At 41.7% G+C, this 23,207-nt stretch overlaps 1 protein-coding gene across 7 annotated transcripts in view; it reads left to right on the forward strand.

Annotated features, from left to right (window-relative positions):
• N4BP2L2 (NEDD4 binding protein 2 like 2) overlaps positions 1-23,207 on the forward strand; it is a 93,667-nt gene that overhangs the window by 56,313 nt on the left and 14,147 nt on the right. For 4 of the 7 annotated variants that reach the window (XM_006134208.4, XM_075919200.1, XM_075919198.1 and 1 more), the window contains 4 exons: positions 6,209-7,806; positions 11,561-11,646; positions 18,953-18,998; positions 22,731-22,929. In XM_006134208.4, coding sequence (XP_006134270.2) covers positions 6,209-7,806; positions 11,561-11,646; positions 18,953-18,998; positions 22,731-22,921 — 1,921 coding nt within the window. In that variant the 3' untranslated portion in view covers positions 22,922-22,929. Of the gene's footprint in view, positions 1-6,208; positions 7,807-11,560; positions 11,647-11,791; positions 16,273-18,952; positions 18,999-22,730; positions 22,930-23,207 lie in introns of those variants that run through there. The other 3 variants (XM_075919196.1, XM_075919197.1, XM_075919202.1) reach the window with 3 other exon arrangements.

The following is a 23,207-nucleotide window of genomic DNA, read 5'->3' on the forward strand; positions in this document are numbered from 1 at the left end:
GTTTAGATGCCAGGTTAATATTAACATTTTAAAAAAACTTAATATAAAGGGGAATCAAGACTTTCAAATCCACTAGCTTGATAAATTTGTCTGAGAGCTACCTAGAAGATCCATACCAGTGCCCTTCTGCTCCTTGTACTCTGAACTGAAGGCATAAAGTGATCTAGACTGATGGGGCCTCTCCAGTTCCTTTGTACTACCTGTGGCCTGAGATCGATTTCTCCAGGGTCTGTAACTTTAACTAGACTGTTAATAGTTTTACCAGTTTAGACAGTGTCATTTTAGTAGTTCAGGAGTACAGAGGCACCCTCATCCTGACACTTTCCTGGGCAGGTGACTAGGATGCCGAAGATCTAGGATTCAAGTTGTGTGGTCTGTACTAGGCTTTCCTAGTGAGTGACTTCCTTAATACATGCTTCTGTTGCCTCAGGAAAACTCATATCCTCTCTCTCTCTCTCTCTCTCTCTCTCTCTCTGTTCGTCCTCTCCCCACCAAACTAATCAATCCCATAAGTTCAGTTGTCAAAGACTCTGGATGGATCATTCCACAAGACCTCCATCCAGTTCTGGCCCACTATATGATTTGTACATTGGAGAGTTGCACTAAGAAACTGAGTATGGTGGTCTCTGGCTTTGGGGCTATTTAGGGCAAAGATAAAGACTCTTCCAAACAGAGACATGAGGAGGGGAAGAACAAATGCTCTCACAAGAAACGTGAGAAATCTCCCTCCAAGTCCTCATCCAAAAAGAGGACCTCCTTCCCGACACCTTTTAAGTCAGTTGCGACTTCACACTTGCAGATGTGAGTGGAGCTCCCCAAGAACATGGTATTGTTCTTCACCACTGATAACCAAGCGGGCCCAAAACTGTGACAGCTGCTGAGGTGAAAACATCCTTGGTATTGATGAGGGGAAAAAGAGTGGACATCTACTACACCAATAGCACTGATGTGGAGAAAAAAGGAATCATAGGTACTATAAACCATTGACCATTGCATCAAGATACAGGAGCCAAATCCATTGTCCAGTAGCTGGAGCTAGATAAATATACTGGAGGATATTATGGTCTATGCAGACCTAGGATTACTCATGTGTTAGATCCAGTTCTGACCAAGCAGATTCCTACACCAGCGTTCTGCCACTTTCCAGTATTGTTGATCAGCTGAATTATAATCACATCACTGGCACCTCCTATTGTCACAGAGCCCTTATTTGTTTCCAGTGAATCTGGAATGAGTGGCAGAGCTTCATCACTCTTATTAAGGTGGGAAGTGAGTCCTGATACAGGCTCCAAGATCTCCAGGACAGTTTCCTAATCTCACAGGAAGGAATATCCAGTTTAGGACAAGAGGTGTCATCCTCCATGGGGAACACCTGTTACCTGTATAATTAAGATTTTGTCATGGTTATTTTTAGATAAAGTCAAGGAAAGGGTGCAGGCAATAAACAAAAATTCACAGAAGCCCAGCACCTTTTGGTGTCTTGTGTTAAAATTAACTGGGTGGGAGATGACTGTCATAAAGCCTAAGCCACACCAGCTAGGTGGCTGCAGGAAACTGACAATTCCAGCCTTCACCATTGGCTGAAGTCAAAGAAGTCATGGAATCCATGACTTACCTAAATAACTCATATCCTTACCGATGATCCCTCACACTGGCCTTATTGGGGTCCTTGGAATCCATTTATGAGGCATCCCAAATATGTGAGGTTTCAAGGGGAGTTGAGACAGGCGTCTCTGGGGGAAGAGTCTTAACCTGCTCAGGGACATTCTGAGGAAGAAAAGCAAACTGGTGGAACCACAGTCTGGTAATTACAGGCAATTTCTGGACCTCCTGAAGAGAATTGCAAACACATACCAGATCCTGCTGGAGGAAGTATGACTCCCCTTGTAAGATGACATATCCTCCAAAGCTATACTTCTAGGATAGTGGCATTGCCTGTTAATGAGACTATGTTAGAATTGGCCAACATCTGGCATATTTGAGCCACTTGCACTCCCACTCCCAAAGAATGGAAAAGTAGTTGTATCATTAAAGGGGGGAGATAACTTACTTTAACACTGTGCTCCAACTCTTCAATGGCACAAGCAGTCACTAGAAAGAACAAGCAAAAAAGAAGATTAAGGGGGGACATGATAGCGGTTTTCAAATATCTAAAAGGGTGTCACAAGGAGGAAGGAGAAAATTTGTTCCTCTTGGTTTCTGAGGACAGGACAAGGAGTAATGGGCTTAAAGTGCAGCAGGGGAGGTTTAGAGTGGACATTAGGAAAAAATTCCTAACTGTCAGGGTGGTCAAATATTGGAATAAATTGCCAAGGGAGGTGGTGGAATCTCCCTCTCTGGAGATATTTAAGAACAGGTTAGATAGACATCTGTCAGGGATGGTGTAGACGGAGCTTGTTCCTGCCTTGAGGGTGGGGGGCTGGACTCGATGACCTCTTGAGGTCCCTTCCAGTCCTATGATTCTATGAATACCAACCAGAAGCTACACCCACAGAAAAGGAAACCAAACTTCTTTGAAAGAATGTTGTGAACTACTGAGCACTGATGTCTAAGTATGATTTTATTGATTACAAGAAGCTCTCTGAATTCACTAAAAAAGGATAAGCTTCAGTTCCAAGAAGTCATTGATGAATGTAAATTGCTAGCTAGACTGGTCCTGCAGATTTGGTGGATACAGCAGGCACGGCCTACCATTCGATGGCAATATCCGTAGTGACACCAATCCTCTAGATTTTCAAAAGAAGTTCAGTCAACTACAGAGGATCTGCCTTTCCAGGGAAATAATCTATTCAGTGAAAAAACAGATGAATTATTACATATCCTCAAAGACCCAAGAGCATCTCTTTGCTCTCTTAGTATCTGCATTACAGCGCCAAGGAGGAAATATCCTAAGCCTCTGTCATACAAGCAATAACAGTGTCTCAACCATTCTACCCTCAAAGGGCTTACAAGCCTCCTAGAAAACAACAAAGAATGCAGTTTAGTGTCCTCTTGCCACATCCACACATACAGAAGTCCTACACACTTAATGATACAGATTTCTATTATGAGATCTCTTTGCATCCCAAGAGAAGAAGAAAAGCCTGGTATACTGCTCCAGAATTTCTAAGGGCTACAGCTCTAGAGGGGATGTGTTTCTCATAAAATGAGCAAAAACACAGATGTAGGCATTCTGACTCATTCCTCTCTTACATTGAGTCCTGAGTAAAATCATACAGCATTGGTGATCTTAGTTTTTTCTCGGTGGTCGAGACAATTCTTGTTCACTAGCCTTCTCCTGGTGGCTTCATACCTGTGCCTCTGCATTCAGCTTTTCCCAGACCTTTTGACCCAGGGCAAAAGAAAGATTTTTCCATCCCAAGTCAGCACCTCTCCATCTAACAAGCTGCTGTTATGATGGATGACAAATTTAGAATGATCATGCTCAAAAATAATACAATCCATTCTTAGTTCTAGCAGAAAAGACTCCATAAGAAAATGCTATAGAGTTAAGTGAAAAAGATTTTCTGTCTTGTCCCAGAATAATTATAAACAGTCAGAGAATGCTAAAATTGCTACTAATCCGGACTACTTCCTTGCTCTAAAAACACTGAGAATATCTATCATCTGCTTGCAAATGCACTTGGGAGCACCTTGTGACTTTCACCCTCCAGTGGATAGATTCTGAAAGGACCGGTCAGATCTTCTGGTACTGAAACCTACTCCAGTGTGGTATTTCAGTGTAACCCTCTCAGAATACACAAATGTTCCATTGGAACCATTAGCCCCATATTCCTTCTTGTATCTAACTATGAAAGTTAGATTAAATCTTTCTAGATGCAGTTCCTCAGCCAGAAGAGTAGGTGAGCAGGGGGTCCTTATGATGAACTTGACCTCTATAATCTTCCACAGAGAAAAGGTTTCCAGAACCCAAGCTATTCAGAAGTTTAACTTTGAGGTGTCTCTCTTGTGGAAATCTGTAAAGCAATAATGTGGGACTCTGTGCACACCTATGTGAGACATTATACCCTGATAAATGGTTTTGGGGATAGTCAATAGGTGGGCTGTGGGTCAAATCTGGACTGCCAGATGCTCTTGAGTGGACCCTAAAATAATTGTATTTCCTTGTTATTATTGATATTGTTTTATTTTCTCTGGAGTCTGGACCTTGACTATACCTTGATGAAGAAATGTGGATCTTGACAAAACATAATTGACTACTCCTGTAAAATTATTCCAATCTGTGGTACAACAAGGTTTTTCACATACCCTTTCTCAATGAATGCTATTTGTAAGTCACCTCAAGTGTAATACATTTAGGGACTGTCACTCAAAGAAAAAAGTATGGTTACTTATCTTGTGCAGTTACTGGAGTTCTTTGAGATGTGTAGTCCATATATATATATTACTATCACCCTCCTTCCTGTCTGCTGTGGATCCTTTCATTATAGAGAAAGAACTGGAGAAGGGGTCAGTGCACACTGCCACTGAGGCCCTCAATTCAGAACTCAAGCAGGAGAATGGTGCAGGAGTGGACCAAATGACACCATTAGCAAAAATATTCTGGTCTCAGACACATGGAATACATGCACATCTCAAATGAAATATACATAGGGACCAAACATCTTGAAGAATTCTAGTTACTGCGCAAGATAAGTAATAATTTTTCCAGTAAGGAAATGGAAAATGACATTTGTAAGCTGATAGTCATTCTTGTACAGTAACATATATTACAAGCTCTATAGATGTGTCCTTGAGTTATGGATGTGGTTCTCTACTGGTGGTATCGACTTTTTCCTTATTTTTAATTTCTAATGTATTACATCTCAACTCGTATCACTGTGTTCTGGTGTATGTGACAGTACAAAAAGAAACCTATTTTACCTATATAGATCACCTTTCTCTTAGATAAGTTCATTTGGAATTACCTTCTTTTCATTGTTTTGCTCAATTAAGAAAACTGTATATAGAGTATATGAAATTCCTATAATAAGTTTCCCTAGTTATTTTTATTTTCTTTATATAGGGCTTAATAAGTAGACGTAGGTTGTTGGACCGAAGTTCACTTATTCAACAGATGGGTCTAACAAATATTTATTAAGGCAAAACACATAGCAAGTAGTGATCAGTTACTTACAAGTGGGAAGCTCCTTAGAACAATTCCATCACAATCACCTCCAGCACCAGACTGTTCAGCTTCAACTGTCCTTTGTTACACAAACTTATTTATGATTTTTGTTATTTTTATACATATATATCACTCTCATTTCCATGTTAACTCTCCTTCCTCATCAGTACAGGTTTAGTATTCTAATTGGTCTTTTCTAGCTTTAGTTACTTTATCTTTTCTAGTTCTTGCAAACATAATTACTATTTAAATTCTTACACATGTGCAGTACTAAACATAATTATTCTTCGATTTCTTACACATGCACTGTTCCACTTATGGTTACACTATTGCGTGTTATCAGAACAGACTCATAAAATCCACACCAGGCTTCTGGGAGGCCTAAATATGCCTTCCCTTCTGACATGAGGTACTACTTTGTTCCTAAGTAAGTAGAGGTACTATACTCACCTGATAACCTGTAGGTGTACACATGCTGAACATGTTACTTGAGCAGTAGGATTGAGGGAATGGTAATAACTATTAAATTTGTATGCCAGTCAGGACTTTTTTGTTGTTAGATTAGATGGACTCAATTTAGAAGATACTATTTTGTCCAATAGAAGAACACTCTGATATGAGAATATACTAAGAGAGGGAAAACGGATTGTTACTCTCCACTCATTTTTCCACCATTCTGAACACTGCACAACATGGCACTTCACACAGTTTCAGAACATGGACAAACTCTAGTTACTGAATGACTAGTGGGGATCAATCTATTATAATTTTGAAAGACACCTGAAAATGCTGCTTTATCTCCTCGTTTGTTTTAAGTTGAAAGCTCTTGTAATGAGATTCAAACTAAAATTCGCTGTGTGTATATTAAACAGGGTTAAGATGCTTTGTGAATGGTAAGATATATTTAAATCATGTATTTTAAATCTTATGAAATTGTACTTTTTAAATGAAGAGTTATCAGGATAAAACAAATCAGTAGTGAAGAGATAAAAATTTGATTATCAAATAGTTAAATAATATTTTTCCTAAAGCTGCATATCATGAGTAGGTTATTTCTGCTATGGGTTTTCTTTCATATTTAGTTTTTTATTCTACATTTAGGGGAACAGACATTAAGAAGAAACCTGGGCACAGACTGAGCAAAGCTAAACAGAAGAAAAAGCGAAAAAGAAACAGAAAAATGAAGCACGATCATGTTAAAATCACACAGAAAAAATCAGATAGAGCCCCTTGTCATCTAATTGCAGATGATCAGGAAACATCAGAGAGTGAAGAGGAAGATTCAGAAGAAGAAAGCAGAACATCAGTATTTACATTTAATGGAGATGTGGGAGATCTGGTGAAAGGTTGTGATGATTATTCCAATGGTGACACTAATGAAAGCCTAAAGTCTACAAAGCATCAAACAGAAAGTTTACCTATTACTGTGTCTTTGACGACAGTGGCATTAGCTAGTCCAATGAAAAGTGACTTGCTTGCAGAAGATGGTGGTCCATTTCTAATAAATATGACATCTGCTCCTAATAAAAACTTAATTAAACACACACTTGATAATCAGGTGGGTGATCATAACCAAAATAAAAACCTTATGGAAAATGAGAGCAATTCCGTAGATACAAATGTTGATGTTTCTGTTGTAAAGACAGAATGCAACGGTATAGAAAATAGTGGTGTGATGTTAAACAATCAGAATGAACTTACAGCTGATCAAATTACATGCGAACCTGTCCTAGAGAATAAATTGTTAAATGTAAGTAATAGAAAAAAAGAAACCCTGGCTCTCCAGCATGATTTTAAAACATCTGAAAATTGTGTTGTCGTCACTGACAGCACAATAGAACAAATTCATGAATCTAATGAAGAATTAGAAAAAGAACCCAATCTACAAACATTAAATGAAGAGAGTGGCAGTGTAACACATGGTGGTCTACAGTCGTTATTGATTGACAAAGGACATAATATTTCATTTATAGAGTCAGGTGTTACTGTCTCAAACTGCTTAACTGAAGTAAATGTTCCAAACAATGTAGATACATCAGTTCCATCAAAGAAAAAAGGAAGATGCAAAAGGATTTTCAACTTGGCACCAAACTTTCATATACCAAGGCAGATTGCAGTTAGTACAAAGGAGAAAAGGAAGGATGTTCTATTAATGGACAATCACCTATCAGAAAATGTTTTTGAAACAGAACAAGAGAGAATTTCAAATAATGATAATAGAAAGAAGAATGAGCAAAACCTTGAATTTCAAGAACATTGGGCACCTTGTAATAATGGTATGACAGATTCTTCTTTGTGTCTTTCAAAGAAAGCTGTTTCTTCTCCAGCTCAGAAGTTTCCCTCTAATTTTTGTAAAGTTTCTTCAACAAGTAAGGAACAAATTATAACTTCTAAACAAGAAAAAATACATGATAAAAAAAAGGGTGAGAGAGAACAGTTCTCTTCAGACCTTGCAAATAGTCAACCAGATATTTTGTGTTCTGTTAAAGTAACATCTGAATGTCCTACAGACTTTAATGAATTTGAAAGCTATGGTGAAAATATGCACAAAGCAGATGAAAGTGAGTCATCACAATCCTCACAAATTGAAGACAATGAAGATCCTTTAAATACTAAATCCAATTTTCTGGGTCTTCCCTTATCATTGGGATTTGCATTTCAACTTGTAGAGCTTTTTGGCTCTCCTGGATTTCCACTGGGTAATATTATTATTTTTTTATTATTTAGTATTATTATTTATTTATAATAGTGCTTAATGGCTCTTTTTCATATTGCAGCTAGCAGCGACACAAATGTGATAATATACTGTGATAATACACTGCATGCCAATATAGATACTTTTGATGGCATTCACTTAGTATCTTGTAAATGGTACTTTGCACAAAGATTGCGCTTTTCAGCTGCAGATTATCTGTTATGCAGTGATCGTTGTTTTCTATTGTTAGCAGTTTACCCTTGTTGCATGAGTAACACTAAGCATGTATTAATTTTAAATCCAAGGATGTCCTTGTAGCTGTGTTGCAATTTCAGCTGCGCAGATACCTTATGCTGAGTGAATTTTAAACCTGTCATTTAAGGAAACTGCATGAAAATATGTGTGTTGTGGATTTGTATTTCTTTACTGGCAAATATTTTTCCCCTTTGCAATACAGTGGTATCCCTTAAATAATAATTAAAAGTTATAAGGTAAAATTTTCAAAAGCAACTACATTTGGCACCTATGGTCAAATGTGTCATAGGCGTTTTGAGGCTACATCTCACTGACTTTCAATTAGACATACTCTCTTAAATCACTTAAGTAGCATGAAAATTTTACCCCTAATCAAATTTAATTTGAAATTCTGAACAATAAGGTATATCTTCTCATATCAAACATATTCTTTTAATCATGCTATCCATATCTTTGACTGTCATAGTTAGAAGGTAAATGAACAAACAGAGCTTGAATTTTCATATTCTCGTGTCACTTAATGTATCTACTATATATTTGAGAGAGTTTGTCCATCTGTTCAAGAACTCCTCCTAAACAGTAAGAGCTAGGACCCCCAAATTCGGCATACAGTTTCCTCTTATCATATCTTAAAGCAAAGTAAGTGTTTGGCTGTGCCAGGAAAATGGATGTGTCTGGAATGGGATTGCTTCTCATAAAACCATACAGTAAAGAGACAGTCATCAGGCAGGAGAAATGGAATGACTAAAGATGCACCCCCTTCCTCCAGGACTGCCTTAGCTCCAAGTCTCCCATCCCTCGGATGCTCTTTAGGAAGGGTATGGGGGGTGTGTGTAGCTACTCCTCCCCCCCCCCCCCATTCATACGAGAACATTGCTGGTTGTTCCCCTTTGTCAGGGAGCAAGGGGAAAGTGCACAGTTTGCTGCATTCCTCACTCTGACTGGGGACTGCAGGGAGCAGACGACCCTGGACCTGCGCCAGCAGGGGGACACGCACTCCTTCCTTGGCTGTGCCCACTAGAGCTGCAGCAGCCATGGACAGGTGTTTCTCACCTGACCCTAAGATGAGGAATGATTTAAATGAAGCATGTACATTTTCATTTTATTTTCCAAAAAAAAACCCCAAAATTAATTGATTTGAGGACCTGAGCAATGACAGGTAGATCTTCTAGTATATTATAAACCCTTTTAGAAAGATCAAAAAAGATTGAGCTGCTTAAGCTCTGATTCTTCAGACTTATGCATGTGGTTGATTTTACAGTGGGATTATGCACGTGTATGTATTGGAGTGTGCATAAATCTTTAGTGGCCTCCGCACATACAATGTTTGTATTCTCATTCAATTCACAGTCAGCAAAAATGTTCTGTGGACATAAAACAGAAATCCACAGGTTTGCATGGTTCTATGAATCTTAGCTTTGGTCCTTGTTTAGCAAGGTGCTTATGGACCTCCTAACACTCTACGGCTACGTCTATACTGCACCCTTTTTCCACAAAAGCTTATGCAAATGAAGCATGGAGTAGAATATCACTGCACTTCATTTGCATAATTAATTAGGGGCCGTTTTTGCGCAAGAGGCTTTTGCACAAAAAGGAGCCATCTACACAGCTCCTTTTTGCACAAAAGCCTCTTGTGCAAAAACGGCCTCTATTTAATTATGCAAATGAAGTGCAGCGATATTCTACTCCATGCTTCATTTGCATTAGGTTTTGCGGAAAATGGGTGCAGTATAGACGTAGCCTAAGTGTGACCTGTCTTAATGAAAATATTAACAACTGCACTGATGCAGCTGTTCTGCTGTAAATTCGCCATGTAGCTAATTTAATCCAATGGGGGAGAATTTGTAGGTCAGCATAATTACTCCCAGTCCCCATGATGGGGTGGTGGAGCCTTCAGAAAAGTATGTGAGGGAAGGCCAGAGCCCCCTGCCCTGCACCGAAGTCCCACCCTCAGCGAAGCTGGAAGCAAGAGCTGGCCAGTAGCTAGATGCTCCATCTGCCTGCAGTTCCTGAATTGTCACTGACCTGCAAGTCTTCCCCCTGTTGCCCACTCAGTTCTTATCCTGACCTGGCTCCAACCAGGAGATGGGGCCTCAGAGCGGCACTTTAGCCATACTAAGAGCTATGCACCTTCCATCTGCCCTGATGGAAGAACTGGAGGGCAAGCACACATGCTAGGGTCTGCCCTTAGTCCTAGGGTAGATGGAGAGTCTATGACACAGTGTTCCATGTTGCTCAGGATCCCCAGCTGTAGTCCAGTTGTCAGCCTAGCTGGAGGGTGGCAAGGGGAGAAGATGGGCAAGTGCAGAGTATGTAGCAAAATATGGGTAGGTCAGGCCTGTGCCCTTTCAAAAGAGGGAGGGCCATGGCCCCCTGTCCTCCTATTCTGGTACCTCTGCCCCATGAGTGGCAGTAGCTATGTAGGCAGGAGACGCTTTTCTGCTGACATAGTGCTGTCCACACCAGTGCTTAAGTCAGCATAAATTATGTTGTTGAGGAGGGAGTGAATTCACACCTGTGAATGGCATAACTTACGTCTACTTAAGCTATAGTGTAGTTATATTCTGAGGAACTGGCTATTTGTGATAATTAAACAATCAACAATATTTTTCTCAGAATTATAGGTGTTCTTTCTATGTTCCTGGACATATTCTGATTTGCATTTCAATATTAGTCCTTTTTAAATGTCTGCTGGAGTTTAAATCATACATACTTTTCTTTCCTTTCTTTCCTTGCCTGTCTTAATCTGTTAAGAACTGCTGTGTACTGTTAAGGCCATTACAGTGCATTTGTGGGTGAATGTTTCCATAAAGCATTTAGGAATATTCCTAAATGAAAAGTACTATATAAATGTTGTTAGTTGTTCTGTTGGAAGGTAAATAGCTTTTTAATTATCAAATGTATTTGTCATTTATCTACAATTTACAGATATAATGGAAGATATATTCCATAAACTTTATACTCAAAATATTTGTTTTCAACTTAATCATTGAGGTTAACCTCTATCAGGTTAAATATTTGACGTATTTACAGAAGAATATCCATACATTGTGTTAAAATATCCTCTTATAAATAATTGAAACTGATAAAACGTTAAAATCTAAATTTACTTTCCATTTAAGATGTTTGCTTTCTCTAAATTCAATAAAATGCAGAGTATGAAGCTTCACTTTTATTTTTAAAGATTTCCCTAGTAAATTTCACTTTGCAGTTCCCATGCGCTTGGAAAAAGCTACAATTTTGGGGTGGAAATACTGTGGGAAAATGTTTGGTTTAAAAATATCTTTGAATTGACATTAGAAACATTTATATATTTTTGTTTATTAGTCTTAGGTTCTGTAGAAGCTTATTTATATAAAACCTAAAATTTGAACTGGAAGTATCTCCTTCATATATGCATAAAACCTGACAAATTATAATGCCATTATAATGTTCTGATTGTTCACTGTTTTATGTTAGAAAGTATTAATAGTTAGCTATGAAAATGTTGTCATCTTTTTCAGAGTCTTTATTGCCAAATGATTTCATAGTTCCTCTTGATTGGAAAACATCAAAGAAGATCCATTTATTGTGGAAGACATCTGTGGAGGTATGGGTTTTGGTTTTTTTCAAGATTTTCCTGTATTTTTGGAATAAAGAGGAACCATTTAGTCTAGGGTGCAACCAGAAATTTCCAAACAAGTGGGCTCAGGTCACCTGCCACATATTCACTGAGCCACCATCTCCCCTTCCAGATTGAGCCCATAACTGGAAGAGATGGAAGAGGCAGTGTGAAGAGATGGCATCCTGGGATTCTGGGAAGCAGGGAGTTTGGTTCATGGAGCGCTGGGAGCCAGAGTCACAGGAGAACCTGCCATCCCATGTCTCACCCCTCCCTTCCCACAGGGTCACTACTGGAGAGACTGGAGGAGGCTGTGAATTTGTGTTAGCATCTATGCCCATTCTGCACACACATCTCCCCCTTCTCCCTGTCATTCTGCTTAGTTCATGTGTTGAAAGAATATTTTTTGTTGGTATATCCATATTTTATGTAAATTAATATAAACAACAAAGGGAGAGGCATTATACAGATCCTGTCCTACATGCACTGTGTACAGGAGAGATCTAATGTATAACAGGGTTGAGGGTATAGATGGAGAAAGCAGCAGAAAAACAAATGAACCAGTCAACAAAAATAAAACCTCTCTCTATTGTTCAGAGTTGTTTTTACCCCTCAGATATTGTCCTCCACTTTCATTTTCCTCCTGTTCTACCACTGTGCACCAGACTTCACCCCTGGGTATTTGCAGTTCCTTACCCATCACTTCTAGTGTAAATGTTCACAGTATGTGCTGAATGGCTTCCTGGGACTTAGCTTACTTTGGTCAGAAACTTTGCGGGTGCTTTGGTCTGCAGCATCGGTGCCACAGATGTTTCCCGCACTGAAGCTCACTCTATCAGGTTGAGCTTTAGCCTGCACCCCCAAGTTGGCAGCCAGCCTTCGGAGAAGGTCCTGGTGAGTCCTGGTGTCCACAGTGTGCAGAGTGGGAGTGGGGTCTGCCAGGCCTGGTACCTTACTTTGGACCAGTGGGTTCTGCACTTGGTAGAAGGTGGATATGCCATCCCTTTCCTTTCACTGCCCCACTCCCCTTCCCTGTCCCTCTTCAGGGACCCCTCTCATGAGCATCTGTTAAGGCAAAAAGTGTCTTTGCTACTGCAGTGGGGAGCAGTCGAACCTTTTCCAGAGGAGTTAAAGGAGAAAGGGTTCTTTTCTCGGCATTTCCTAATCCCAAAGTCCAAATGAGGACTAAATCCCATCTTGAACTTAACAGACCTGAATTCATTCATAAAGAAGGTAAAGTTCAGGATGGTTACCCCAGCATCCATTATCTCTTCTATACAAAAGAAGACTGCTATGCTGCCCTCAATCTGAAGGACACGTATGTCTACATCTCAGTGATACCAGCACACAGGAGGTTCCTGAGGTTCACATTAGTACAGTTAGTGGTCCTACTGTTTGGTCTCTTGATGGTACTAAGAGTTTTCAACAAATGTATGGCAGCACTGGCAGCCTTTTTAAGGAGACACAAGGTTCAGGTATTCCCCTGCCTGGATGATTGGTTGATAAGGGGCTTGTCCAGGGAGCAAGTATACATAGCCTTAACCAGGGCTTTGTTTCGCAGGCTGGACCTCCTCATAAACGAGGAGAAATCCACACTCAACCCCACATAGATAATAGACTTTGTATAGGTCCACTTGGATTCCACTGTGGCAAAGGCGTCTCACCCAACAGCCAGATTCATGACCATGCATGCTATAATCAAAGGCCTCCAAATGTTACCCCTTATGACAGCAAGAACATGTATGAAGTTGCTGGGGCACATGGCGGCCTGTACCTGTGTGGTACCACTGTGCCAAACTGAGGCTTCGGCCTCTACAGAGATGGTTGTTGAGAGTACACAACCTGGCGCATGTCCTGATGGATGCAGTGGTCATGGTTCCAGTGGACATTCTTTGTTGGACTGGAGGCTGGAGGAGTGGACAGTCTGCAAGGGGGTCCCATTTGTCCAGCGAGCCCGTCAGTGTAACTGGTCATGGACTTATCAGACGCTGGCTGGGGGGCCCATCTGTCAAATCTCAGGAGTCAAGGTATGTGGTCCCCTAGGAAGAGTCCCCTGCACATAAATGTCAAGGAGCTTAGGGTGGTCAGGGTAGCGTGTCAAGCGTTCCTTCCGCAATTGTAACACAGGGTGGTCTCGGTGTTAACAGTCCATGTATTATATCAACAAACAGGGTGGAGCTCGCTCCTCTCCCCTGTGCAAAGAAGCCCATCTGTGGAACCTGTGCATTGTCCAGGGAATTCACCTCAAGGCGGCTTACCTTCCCGGGACCGGAATGTCTTAGCAGACAGATTCAGCAGGTCCTTCAGGGCCCACAAATGCTCCATCAGACTGGGCATTCTGTCAGAAGTCTTCCAGAAGTGGGGTTATCCCCATCTGGACCTGTTCGCCACCTGGGAAAACAGCAAGTGCCAGAATTACTGTTCGGACCTAGGTCAGGAGGTGGGATTCCAAGGGGACACTCTTCAGATGCAGTGGCCCCAGAAGTTCCTATAAGCTTTCCCTCCATTTCCACTGATCCACAAGGTCCTTCTCAAGATCAGGAGGTTCAGGGCTTCGATCATCATGGTAGCGCTGGCGTTGCCCTGCCAGCACTGTTTCACCACTCTCCTATATCTATCAGTGGAAGAACTGATGGCACTTCCAGTAGTTCCAGATATGATCACTCAGGATCTGGGGAAGGGGGCCACCCGAACCTTTCATCCCTCCACCTCACGGCTTAGAACCTTCATGGTTGACTGGGCCTGAGTAGCTTTGTGCTCGGTGGCCATGAGGAAGGTCCTCTTGGAGAGCAGGAAGCCCTTTACCTGGGCTGCATATGCGGCCAAGTGGAGGCACTTCTCCCTGTGGACCACGCAGTCAGGCATAGACCTGATGAGGGCCCCAGTCCCTCTCATTTTAGACTATCTCGTTTACCTCAGGTGGCAGGGCCTCTTCACTTTGTCCCTGCAGGTTCAGCTGGCAGCCATTGTGGTGTTTCACTCAGGGGAAGGAGTCAGGACAGTATTTGCAAACGTAATAGTGAAGTGCTTCCTTAAGTAGATAGACAGTATGTACCCATGTGCTAGCCAGTCTGTACTTCCATGGGATCTTAACTTAGTCCTCACAAGACTTGTGAGTCCCCTGTTTGAGCCCTTGGCCACCTGTTCTTTAAACCACCTATCGTGGAAGGTGGCTTTCTTATTAGTGATTACTTCAGCTAGGAGGGTTATCGGAGTTGAGAGTCTGCACGTCAGAGCCCCCATACGCTGTTTTCTTTAGGGACAGGGTACTTCCTAACCCTACATTCCTCCCAAAGGTGGTTTCCTACTTTCACAGGATATCCAATTGCCAGTTTCTTCCTGAAACCTCAGTCTACGTCTAGAGAGCAAACATTGTACTCTTTGGACGTCAGAAGGGCCTTAGCATTCTACATATAAAGGACAAGAGAGTTTTGTAGGTCTTCACAACTCTTTATTTCCATAGCTGAGAGGATGAAGGGCTTATCTTTATCAGCACAATGTTTATCCTCTTGAATCACTTCCTTCACTAGAACCTGTTATGATCTTGCTAACAGGACAGCGCGCTCCCCCTTATGACCCATTCCACAAGGGCACAGGCTTCATCAATGGCATTTATGGTGCAAGTTCCTATTCTCAAGATCTGCAAAGTGGCCATGTGGTCCTCTGTTTGTACGTTTACAAGTCATTACACTATTGTGCAGCAGGCCAGGGATGATGCAGCCTTTGGGAGGGCTGTGTTGCAGTCCCATTGCAGAATAATTTCTGATCCCATCATCTTGGATACTGCTAGGGAGTCACTTAACTGGAATGGACATGAGCAAACACTTGAAGAGGAAAAAATGGTTACTTACCTCATAACTTGTTCTTCGAGATGTGTTGCTCATGTCCATTCCAAATTCCACCTGCTTCCTCTGCATCAGAGGACTTGGGCAAGAAGGAACTGAGGGGGTGGAGGGCCAGCAGGGGTATATATGCACCAATATATTAGCGCCACTCCAGGGAGCTCCCTGTCTAGCCCAACGGGTACTGCTAAGGAAAACAAGCTCCAGAGTCTGTGCATGCAGCGCACATTCACCCTAACTGGAATGGACATGAGCAACACGTCTCGAAGAACAACAGTTACAAGGTAAGTAACCATTTTTTTCTCCAAATCTTCCTCCCTTATGAAGATAGATAAGAAGAAATCATCCTGTGTTGAGGGGAGGAGGTGAATGAGCTTAGAATCATAGAAACATAGGCTGGAAGGGACCTCAAGGAGGCAAGACCAAGTAAACCTAGATCTGGCTTGTATGTCTGATGAGGACAATTAGTATTTGTGTTTGGAAGGTATAAAAGGGAGAATTCAATTGATGGGGCAGCGAATAATGTGTGTATGTGATTGATGGAGGAATGAATTAAGGGAGACAAGGGAAACTGGAAAAACTATACCCTAAAAATAAGTTTAGGGTGAAAACAGAATAAAGAAGAAAGTGAATGCCAAGATAAAAAGGCAGTGCAAAGGAAAAAGTAGTGAAAAGAAAATAGAATAGACAGGAAATACAGTTATGCTTAATGACGGTATTATTTTAAACTAGCAGAAATACCTGGCATCTCCTGGGGAAAATATAGTACAAGGTATGATGAAAGAACTACGTCAATTACATTAACATAGCATATTGTATTGGAAATACTTTTCTCTTATATATTACTTTAAGGAATTAACATAGCTAGTGATATGCTTACAAAATGACAAATCCCATAGGTCTCTTTTCTCAATGGCCACAAATCAGGAAGGCCCATCTTCCCTTAAAGACTCTATGCAAACCAAGGCCTGCAGCCTCCTTGCCAGAAGCCCTGAGAAATGGAGGGGATGTCTTCTGGGCTCTGCAGCAGCAGCAAATCACTGCTTCCCAAGTAGCTACTCCCTGAGTGCCTTCAGTGCACACTCCAGGGGACAACTTGAATAGACTTCCTAGCGGCAGCTGAACTGGTTGCATTGATCAGACAAAGCGAAAGACCTTCAGACCAGGTGCAATGAGTGATACCTACATGATCAGGACATGCAGCACCTGAACGTACCTGTTCTAATGAGAATAGGCTGTTCTGAATGTACCGTGTCCTCCTCAGGCTCCACGGTGCTGAAAACCTTATCCTCCTACTACCTCCTCTTTGAACTGTGAGCTGAGTCTTGCAAAGTGCGTAATGCCTGTGGCACTGGCTGATAATGCACACAGCCCTGCCCGGGGAACACACACAGCCCAAAGGAGGGCAAATGGTGGGATGGCTCGTTTGGGTGTGGGGGGAGGGAAGCAACTTTAATTTCCAGAAGGGGTTCAGTCAGAGCCCGGCTGCATGAAGATGTTGAGAGGCTGTGATAGCTGGAGGCTTCTCCCAGCCACAATTAGTAAGACTAAACCCCAGCCAGCATCAGCCACATTTGGGTCTGTCCTGGAGACCTGCCAGTGCCCTAGGGGAGGTTGCTGATTCTCTGCCCCACTACAGCCTCTCCCCCATGGGCTGTCTCTTGATGATGCTGCAGGTGCCCACATGCTTTATCCTCTAGGATCTCATAGTTGCCATTTAGGTGACAGGCTTAACAGAAGAGTCCAGTAAATGCTTATGATCAGGCACTACTAAAAGCTAATTATCAATGGGGCCAATTGAGGCTCTAGGGGAATTGATTTAGAGATATAACCATTCCAGTTATTGAAGTTAGGAAATCAGTAATATCCATGCAAAATTTGGTGTTTCTAGCTCTTACCGTTTCGGAGATCTTTTGGAATTATCAGTGGGCCCAATTGGGCTCTGGGAGAACCGGGGGAACTGATTTTGAGATATAACCAATCCAGTTATTTAAGTTAGGAAATCGGTAGTATCCGTGCAAAATTTGGTGTTTCTAGCTCTTACCGTTTCAGAAAGCTTTCGGGACAAACAAACAAACTTTCAGAAATATTTATAAGAAGATCATTTTAAAATGGAATGGAATAGCTGGATGAGTTGGGGAAAGTAATGCACACATTTAAATTTCCTTAGGGAGCAAACTGCTGAGGACTGTCAGATCTCTATATATAGAACTGTAATTTAAAAAGGAGTTTTGTGTGAAGATGGATTATAGCAGGGCTACTCAAATTTGAAAGCTCCGAGGGCCACAATGATACTCACAGCATATGCTGAGAGCCACAGCTTAAGTGTGGTTGTATATACATGCAGATATATATGCAAATATATATAAATGCTTATTTTACACTGACGGGCATGAATACTAAGTACTTCCCACAATGCCCCAACGCTGCTGGCATATCATCCCTGGGGGCTAGAAATGCCATCACCCTGTACCCATCTGTTCCAGCCAGCTTGTCTGCTTGCATCTTTCAATGCTCACGCTGCCTGGGAGAGACCTCATGTGGAACATGTTCCCAGTGGAGGCCATATTGAAAGGATCCCAACTACGGGCCATGTGTTGAACCCTGTGTAAACCCAAAACACATTGCAGGCTGCAAATAAATGGGCTACAGGCTGCGGGTCGCATGTTGAGTAGCCCTGGTGGGGCTCTGTATGTATACATATATTTATATATTGTTTCCAGATTTTCAGAAAGTAGCCTCTGCATGCCTGGATATCTATATCCATACTTTGAGCATTGTCACTGGTTACTGGCACTTAGAGTTGATAGCATTTACACATGCAAAACCCATCATTTGTATGCACAAGTGATAGACTATGTCACATGTGCCTTCATATATGTGTGATTCAATAATATGCATTCAAACCAGAGGCTGGGTTTGGCCCTATTTAAATATTTCTCACATATACATATTTGAACATACAGGCTTTCTCTACTGGTTGAAGGTACAGTATAATTTTATATTAGGATAACATAGGACAATGCAGAGGTGTAAGTAAATATTCTAAATATGTGAATGCAAGCATACTTTTGCAGTTCAGTATTACATATTTATTTATGTATTTATTACAGTATTTATGTACAGCTTATACTAGAGGTAATTTAATCAGTAGCTGGGCTGCTTATACCAGAGTAGTTTAATCAGTAGTTGGACTGAATCCTACTTAAGAAATGTCTATTGTCACTTCTGAATGAAAGAATAATCTATTACTCAGGCTGTTGTTTTATGGTAGCAATTTTTAGGAGGTAATACAGGAAAGTGTGATGAACAGGACAAAAGCTTTGTAAATAGTTTAAAAACTTATGTAATGTAATATGGACTTCCTTCTGTACACTGACCACCTAACTCCCACACCATCATAAATATTTTCTTCTTCTCTCCTTTATTGCTTTTTTTTAATTTGTTTTTAGCAGAAACAGAAAAAGAATGGATTACAGAATGGGAATTCCTTGGCTGGTAAGCATAACTTCATAAACAAAAAGAATGTAAAAATTATTTATTCAGTGCAACAGTCAGTTAATGCAGAAGTAAGAAAGCTGAAAGTTACTGTGCCCATAGTATCTGTAACTACTTTTTGTGCAAATGCAAGATTTTGTACTGTGGTTTATAGCAGGTCTGGGAAAAACACTCTCAGTGGGCCGGATCTGGCCCACCACACCATCGGATTTGGCACGTGGACACAGCAGGGAGTTTTAGGCAGAGTCCCCTGCTTGTTCCATCCACTCAGAAAAGCATCTGCTGGGCCATTTGTGTGTCACAAACTGTGACCCTGGAGAGAAGTGGTTCTTAGTTGCTCCCACCCCCCAGCATAATTCCATTGGCTAATTTCTGGCCAATGGAAGCTGTCTGTTTGAAAAACAGGCAGCATGCGTAAAACCACTATCCCTTCTTCTCAGGCTCTTATTCACAGAGCACATGGCTCTGTAGCCTGTGTGGGGGCGGGGCACGCTCTTACCTGAGAAATGTGCTGGGCTGCTGGCCAGAAGTCTCATAGGTAGATCATAGAATCATAGAGCTGGAAGAGACCTCAGAAGGTCTTCAAGTCCAGCCCCCTGCTCTAGGCAGGACCAATGTCAACTAAATCAACCCGGCCAGGGCTTTGTCAAGCCGAGACTTAAACATCTCTAGGGATGGAGACTCCACTACTTCCCTAGGTAACCCATTCCAGTGCTTCACCACCCTCCTAGTGAAATAGTTTTTCCTACTATCCAACCTGGACCTCTCCCACAACAACTTGAGACCATTGCTCCTTGTTCTGCCATCTGTCACTACTGAGAACAGCCTTTCTCCATCCTCTTTGGAACCTCCCTTCAGGAAGTTGAAGGCTGCTATCAAATCCCCCCTCATTCTTCGCTTCTTCAGACTAAACAGTCCCAATTCCCTCAGCCTCTTCTCATAAGTAATATGCTCCAGCCCCCTAATCATTTTGGCTGCCCTCCGCTGGACCCTCTCCAATGCGTCCAGATCTTTTTTGTACTGGGGGGCCCAGAACTGGACACAATACTCCAGATGTGGCCTCACCAAAGCCGAATAAAGGGGAATAATGACATCTCTGGATCCGCTGGCCATACTCTTCTTAATGCAACCTAATATGCCATTAGTCTTCTTGGCTACAAAGGCACACTGTTGACTTATATCCAACTGCTCATCCCCTGTAATCCCCAGGTCCTTTTCTGCAGAACTTCTACTTAGCTGGTTGGTCCCCAGCCTGTAACAATGCTTGGGATTCTTCCGTCCCAAGTGCAGGACTCTGCACTTGTCCTTGTTGAACCTCATCAGATTGTTCTAACAAGCAGCTCCCATTGGCTGTTTTCTGGCTAATGGGGTCGTGCTGTGGGGCTGAGGGACTCCTGAAACTTCCTTCCTTCCCTCCAGTTTCAAATTAAATGGAGCCCTGCAGGTGCATTTCTGCGCGGCATGTGGAACTACAGGGCAAGCAGGGGAGCCTGCCTGGGGCTCCCCGCTGCCTCTACGGGCTGGATCTTGGCGGGCCGGATGCAGCCTGCAGGCCATATTTTGCCCAGGCCTGCTCTAGGTGCTGGGGGGTGGGGACAAAGACTTCATGTGCTCCCCCCACCCCCAGGCCAATGAGGGTCTGTGGACGGGGAAGCCTGGGAAGCCTCCTGGCTCCACCCCTTCCACCCGAGGCCCTACCTCTTCTGGGGTGGCCCACGACCACTCCAGAAATGTATGAAGTGACCCCCCCTTCAAAAATTATTGCCCACCCTTGGTTTATGGTATTAATTGTGTTGTGGGACACAATTTTGAATTTCTTGACTTGTGATTTGAAATTCTCCACCTTAACAGTATTAAATTAATTTTACTCTGAGTTTACTTCAATCCTATTCAGATGTAGCTTTCAGTTGTAGCTAGTAGGCTTGCTTTTACTATATTCACTGCCTTGCCTTCATCTTATTTTGCTGCTTTCATTATAGTATGCTGTAATGCAAGAAACCTACAATATCGTATATCTGTACAACATTAGTTGAAGAATAAGCTAGCATAAGTGTGCTTAAGTAGGTCATACCCTTTGGCATAGATCAGTAGTTAATGTTAGTTTTAGGAACTAAGGAAAGCTTGGTCAATGGCAGGACTTAGAATGCTTCAGTAAGTGCTACCACCAGGAACATGAAAGTAATAACCCCAAATCTGTTTAAGGAAGGGTGATGGATATGATCATGAGCTGAAATCGAAGTTACATATATTAATGTGTATTCTACTATACTATACTAACCTACAAAAAGAGGCTAATGGCATATTAGGGTGCATTGGGAGAAGCATTGCCAGCAGATCTAGAGAAGTTATTATTGCCCTTTATTTGGCATTAGTGAGGCCACTATTGCATCCAGTTCTGGGCACCCCACTATAGAAAGGATGTGGATGCATTGGAGAGGGTCCAGCAGAGGGCAACCAAAATAATTAGAGGGCTGGAGCACATGACGTACGAGGAGAGGATAGGGGATTTGGGCATATTTAGTCTGCAGAAGAGAAGAGTAAGGGGGGATTTGATAGCAGCCTTCAACTACCAGAAGAGAGGTTCCAAAGAGGAAGGAGAGAGGCTGTTCTCAATAGTGACAGATGGCAGAACAAGGAGCAATGATCTCAAGTTATAGTGGGGGAAGTTTAGGTTGCATATTTCACTAGGAGGGTGGTGAAGCACTGGAATGGGTTACCTAGGGAGGATGTGGAATCTCCACATCTAGAGGTTTTTGAGTCCCGGTTTGATAAAGCCCTGGCTAGGATGGTTTAGTTGGGGTTGGTCCTGCTTAGGGCAGGGGGCTGGACTCGATGACCTCCTGAGGTCTCTTCCAGTCCTACGATTCTATGATATTTCTTCATCCTACTAATGTTGAACTACAAATAAGGAAAAGGGGGGAAACACCTACTAAATATGTACATTCTGTAGTTTCTCTATCTACCTTATTGAGTTAGAATGTGTGACTTATCTAAAGGTATTAATAAACTATATGGAAATATAGAAGAGTTCCTATAGTGCGAATGTAACAATTATGCATATTGGGGTTCCCAACTAGATAGTCATTTTAATAATACTTTGTCTAATCATGGGACTAGAATTTATCAACCCTCAAGTGATAACTGGGTATTCTTAAGTAATCAATGTAATCCACTGCCTCAGATGAGGACAGATCCTGTGAGAAAAAGAGAGACTGAGGGTATATCTATACTTCAATTAAACACCTGAATCTGGCCTGTGTCAGTTGACTTGTGTTCTCAGGGCTCAGTCAAAAGGGCTGCTTACTTGCAGTGTAGACATTTGGACACTGGCTCTGGGACCCTTTGCCCTTATGGAGTTTCCAGAGCCCAGACTGCAGCCAGAGTCCAAATGTCTATATCTCAGTTAAACAGTCCATTAACCAAGCCCTTTGAATTTGATTAAGCTGACACAGACCAGCCGTGGATGTTTAGACTTGTACAGATGTATCATGAAGCTCTTGGCTTCATAAATTTGCTGGTGAGCCAAGAGAAATTCAGACCTGTACAGAATGTGTGTAATCATCAGGGGCACAGCTTGAAAATCCACCAAAATAGATTAATTATTTTGTATGTAAAATTGGTTTTCTAGAGCAATAATCTTTTTCTGCAAATAATATTAACATAAGTACAAATGACAAACTATATAAATTATACTTTCAGTGTCTTTTGTTAAATTACAGTCATGTTTTTTAGTTGCTGCCAAAACTGTGGAAGACACAAATAAAGATTGCCAAGAGAGTGAAGAATCTTATGAAACACTTCTGGAAACAAAGCTATATCAAGATGGAGTAGAAGAGAACTCCATGAGTTATCTAGACAACAAGCACTTATATAACATATCAACCAATCTTGAATATCATCTTAAACGGAAAAATTCAGTATGAAGATATAGGTAACCGTTTATAAGACTATCATTCTTATGAATAAGGCTGGTCTAAATAACTGAAAAACAAGTATTATTGCATTTATAACAACAGCTCATACTCTCTTAAATATAATTTTTATACAAAGTGGAACAGCTCCAAAAGGAGAGACTTGAGAGAGACCCATCCCAGAATAGTGATAGCCTAGAGCAGGAGTGGCCAACCCATTACAGACAAAGAGCCAAAATAGTGGTGGATACAGCGCAAAGAGCTGAGGGAAAGAAGTTGTTGAGAGAGAGAAAAAAAA

This window comes from Pelodiscus sinensis, chromosome 1 (assembly GCF_049634645.1).
Source record: "Pelodiscus sinensis isolate JC-2024 chromosome 1, ASM4963464v1, whole genome shotgun sequence".
Lineage (NCBI taxonomy): Eukaryota > Metazoa > Chordata > Testudines > Trionychidae > Pelodiscus > Pelodiscus sinensis.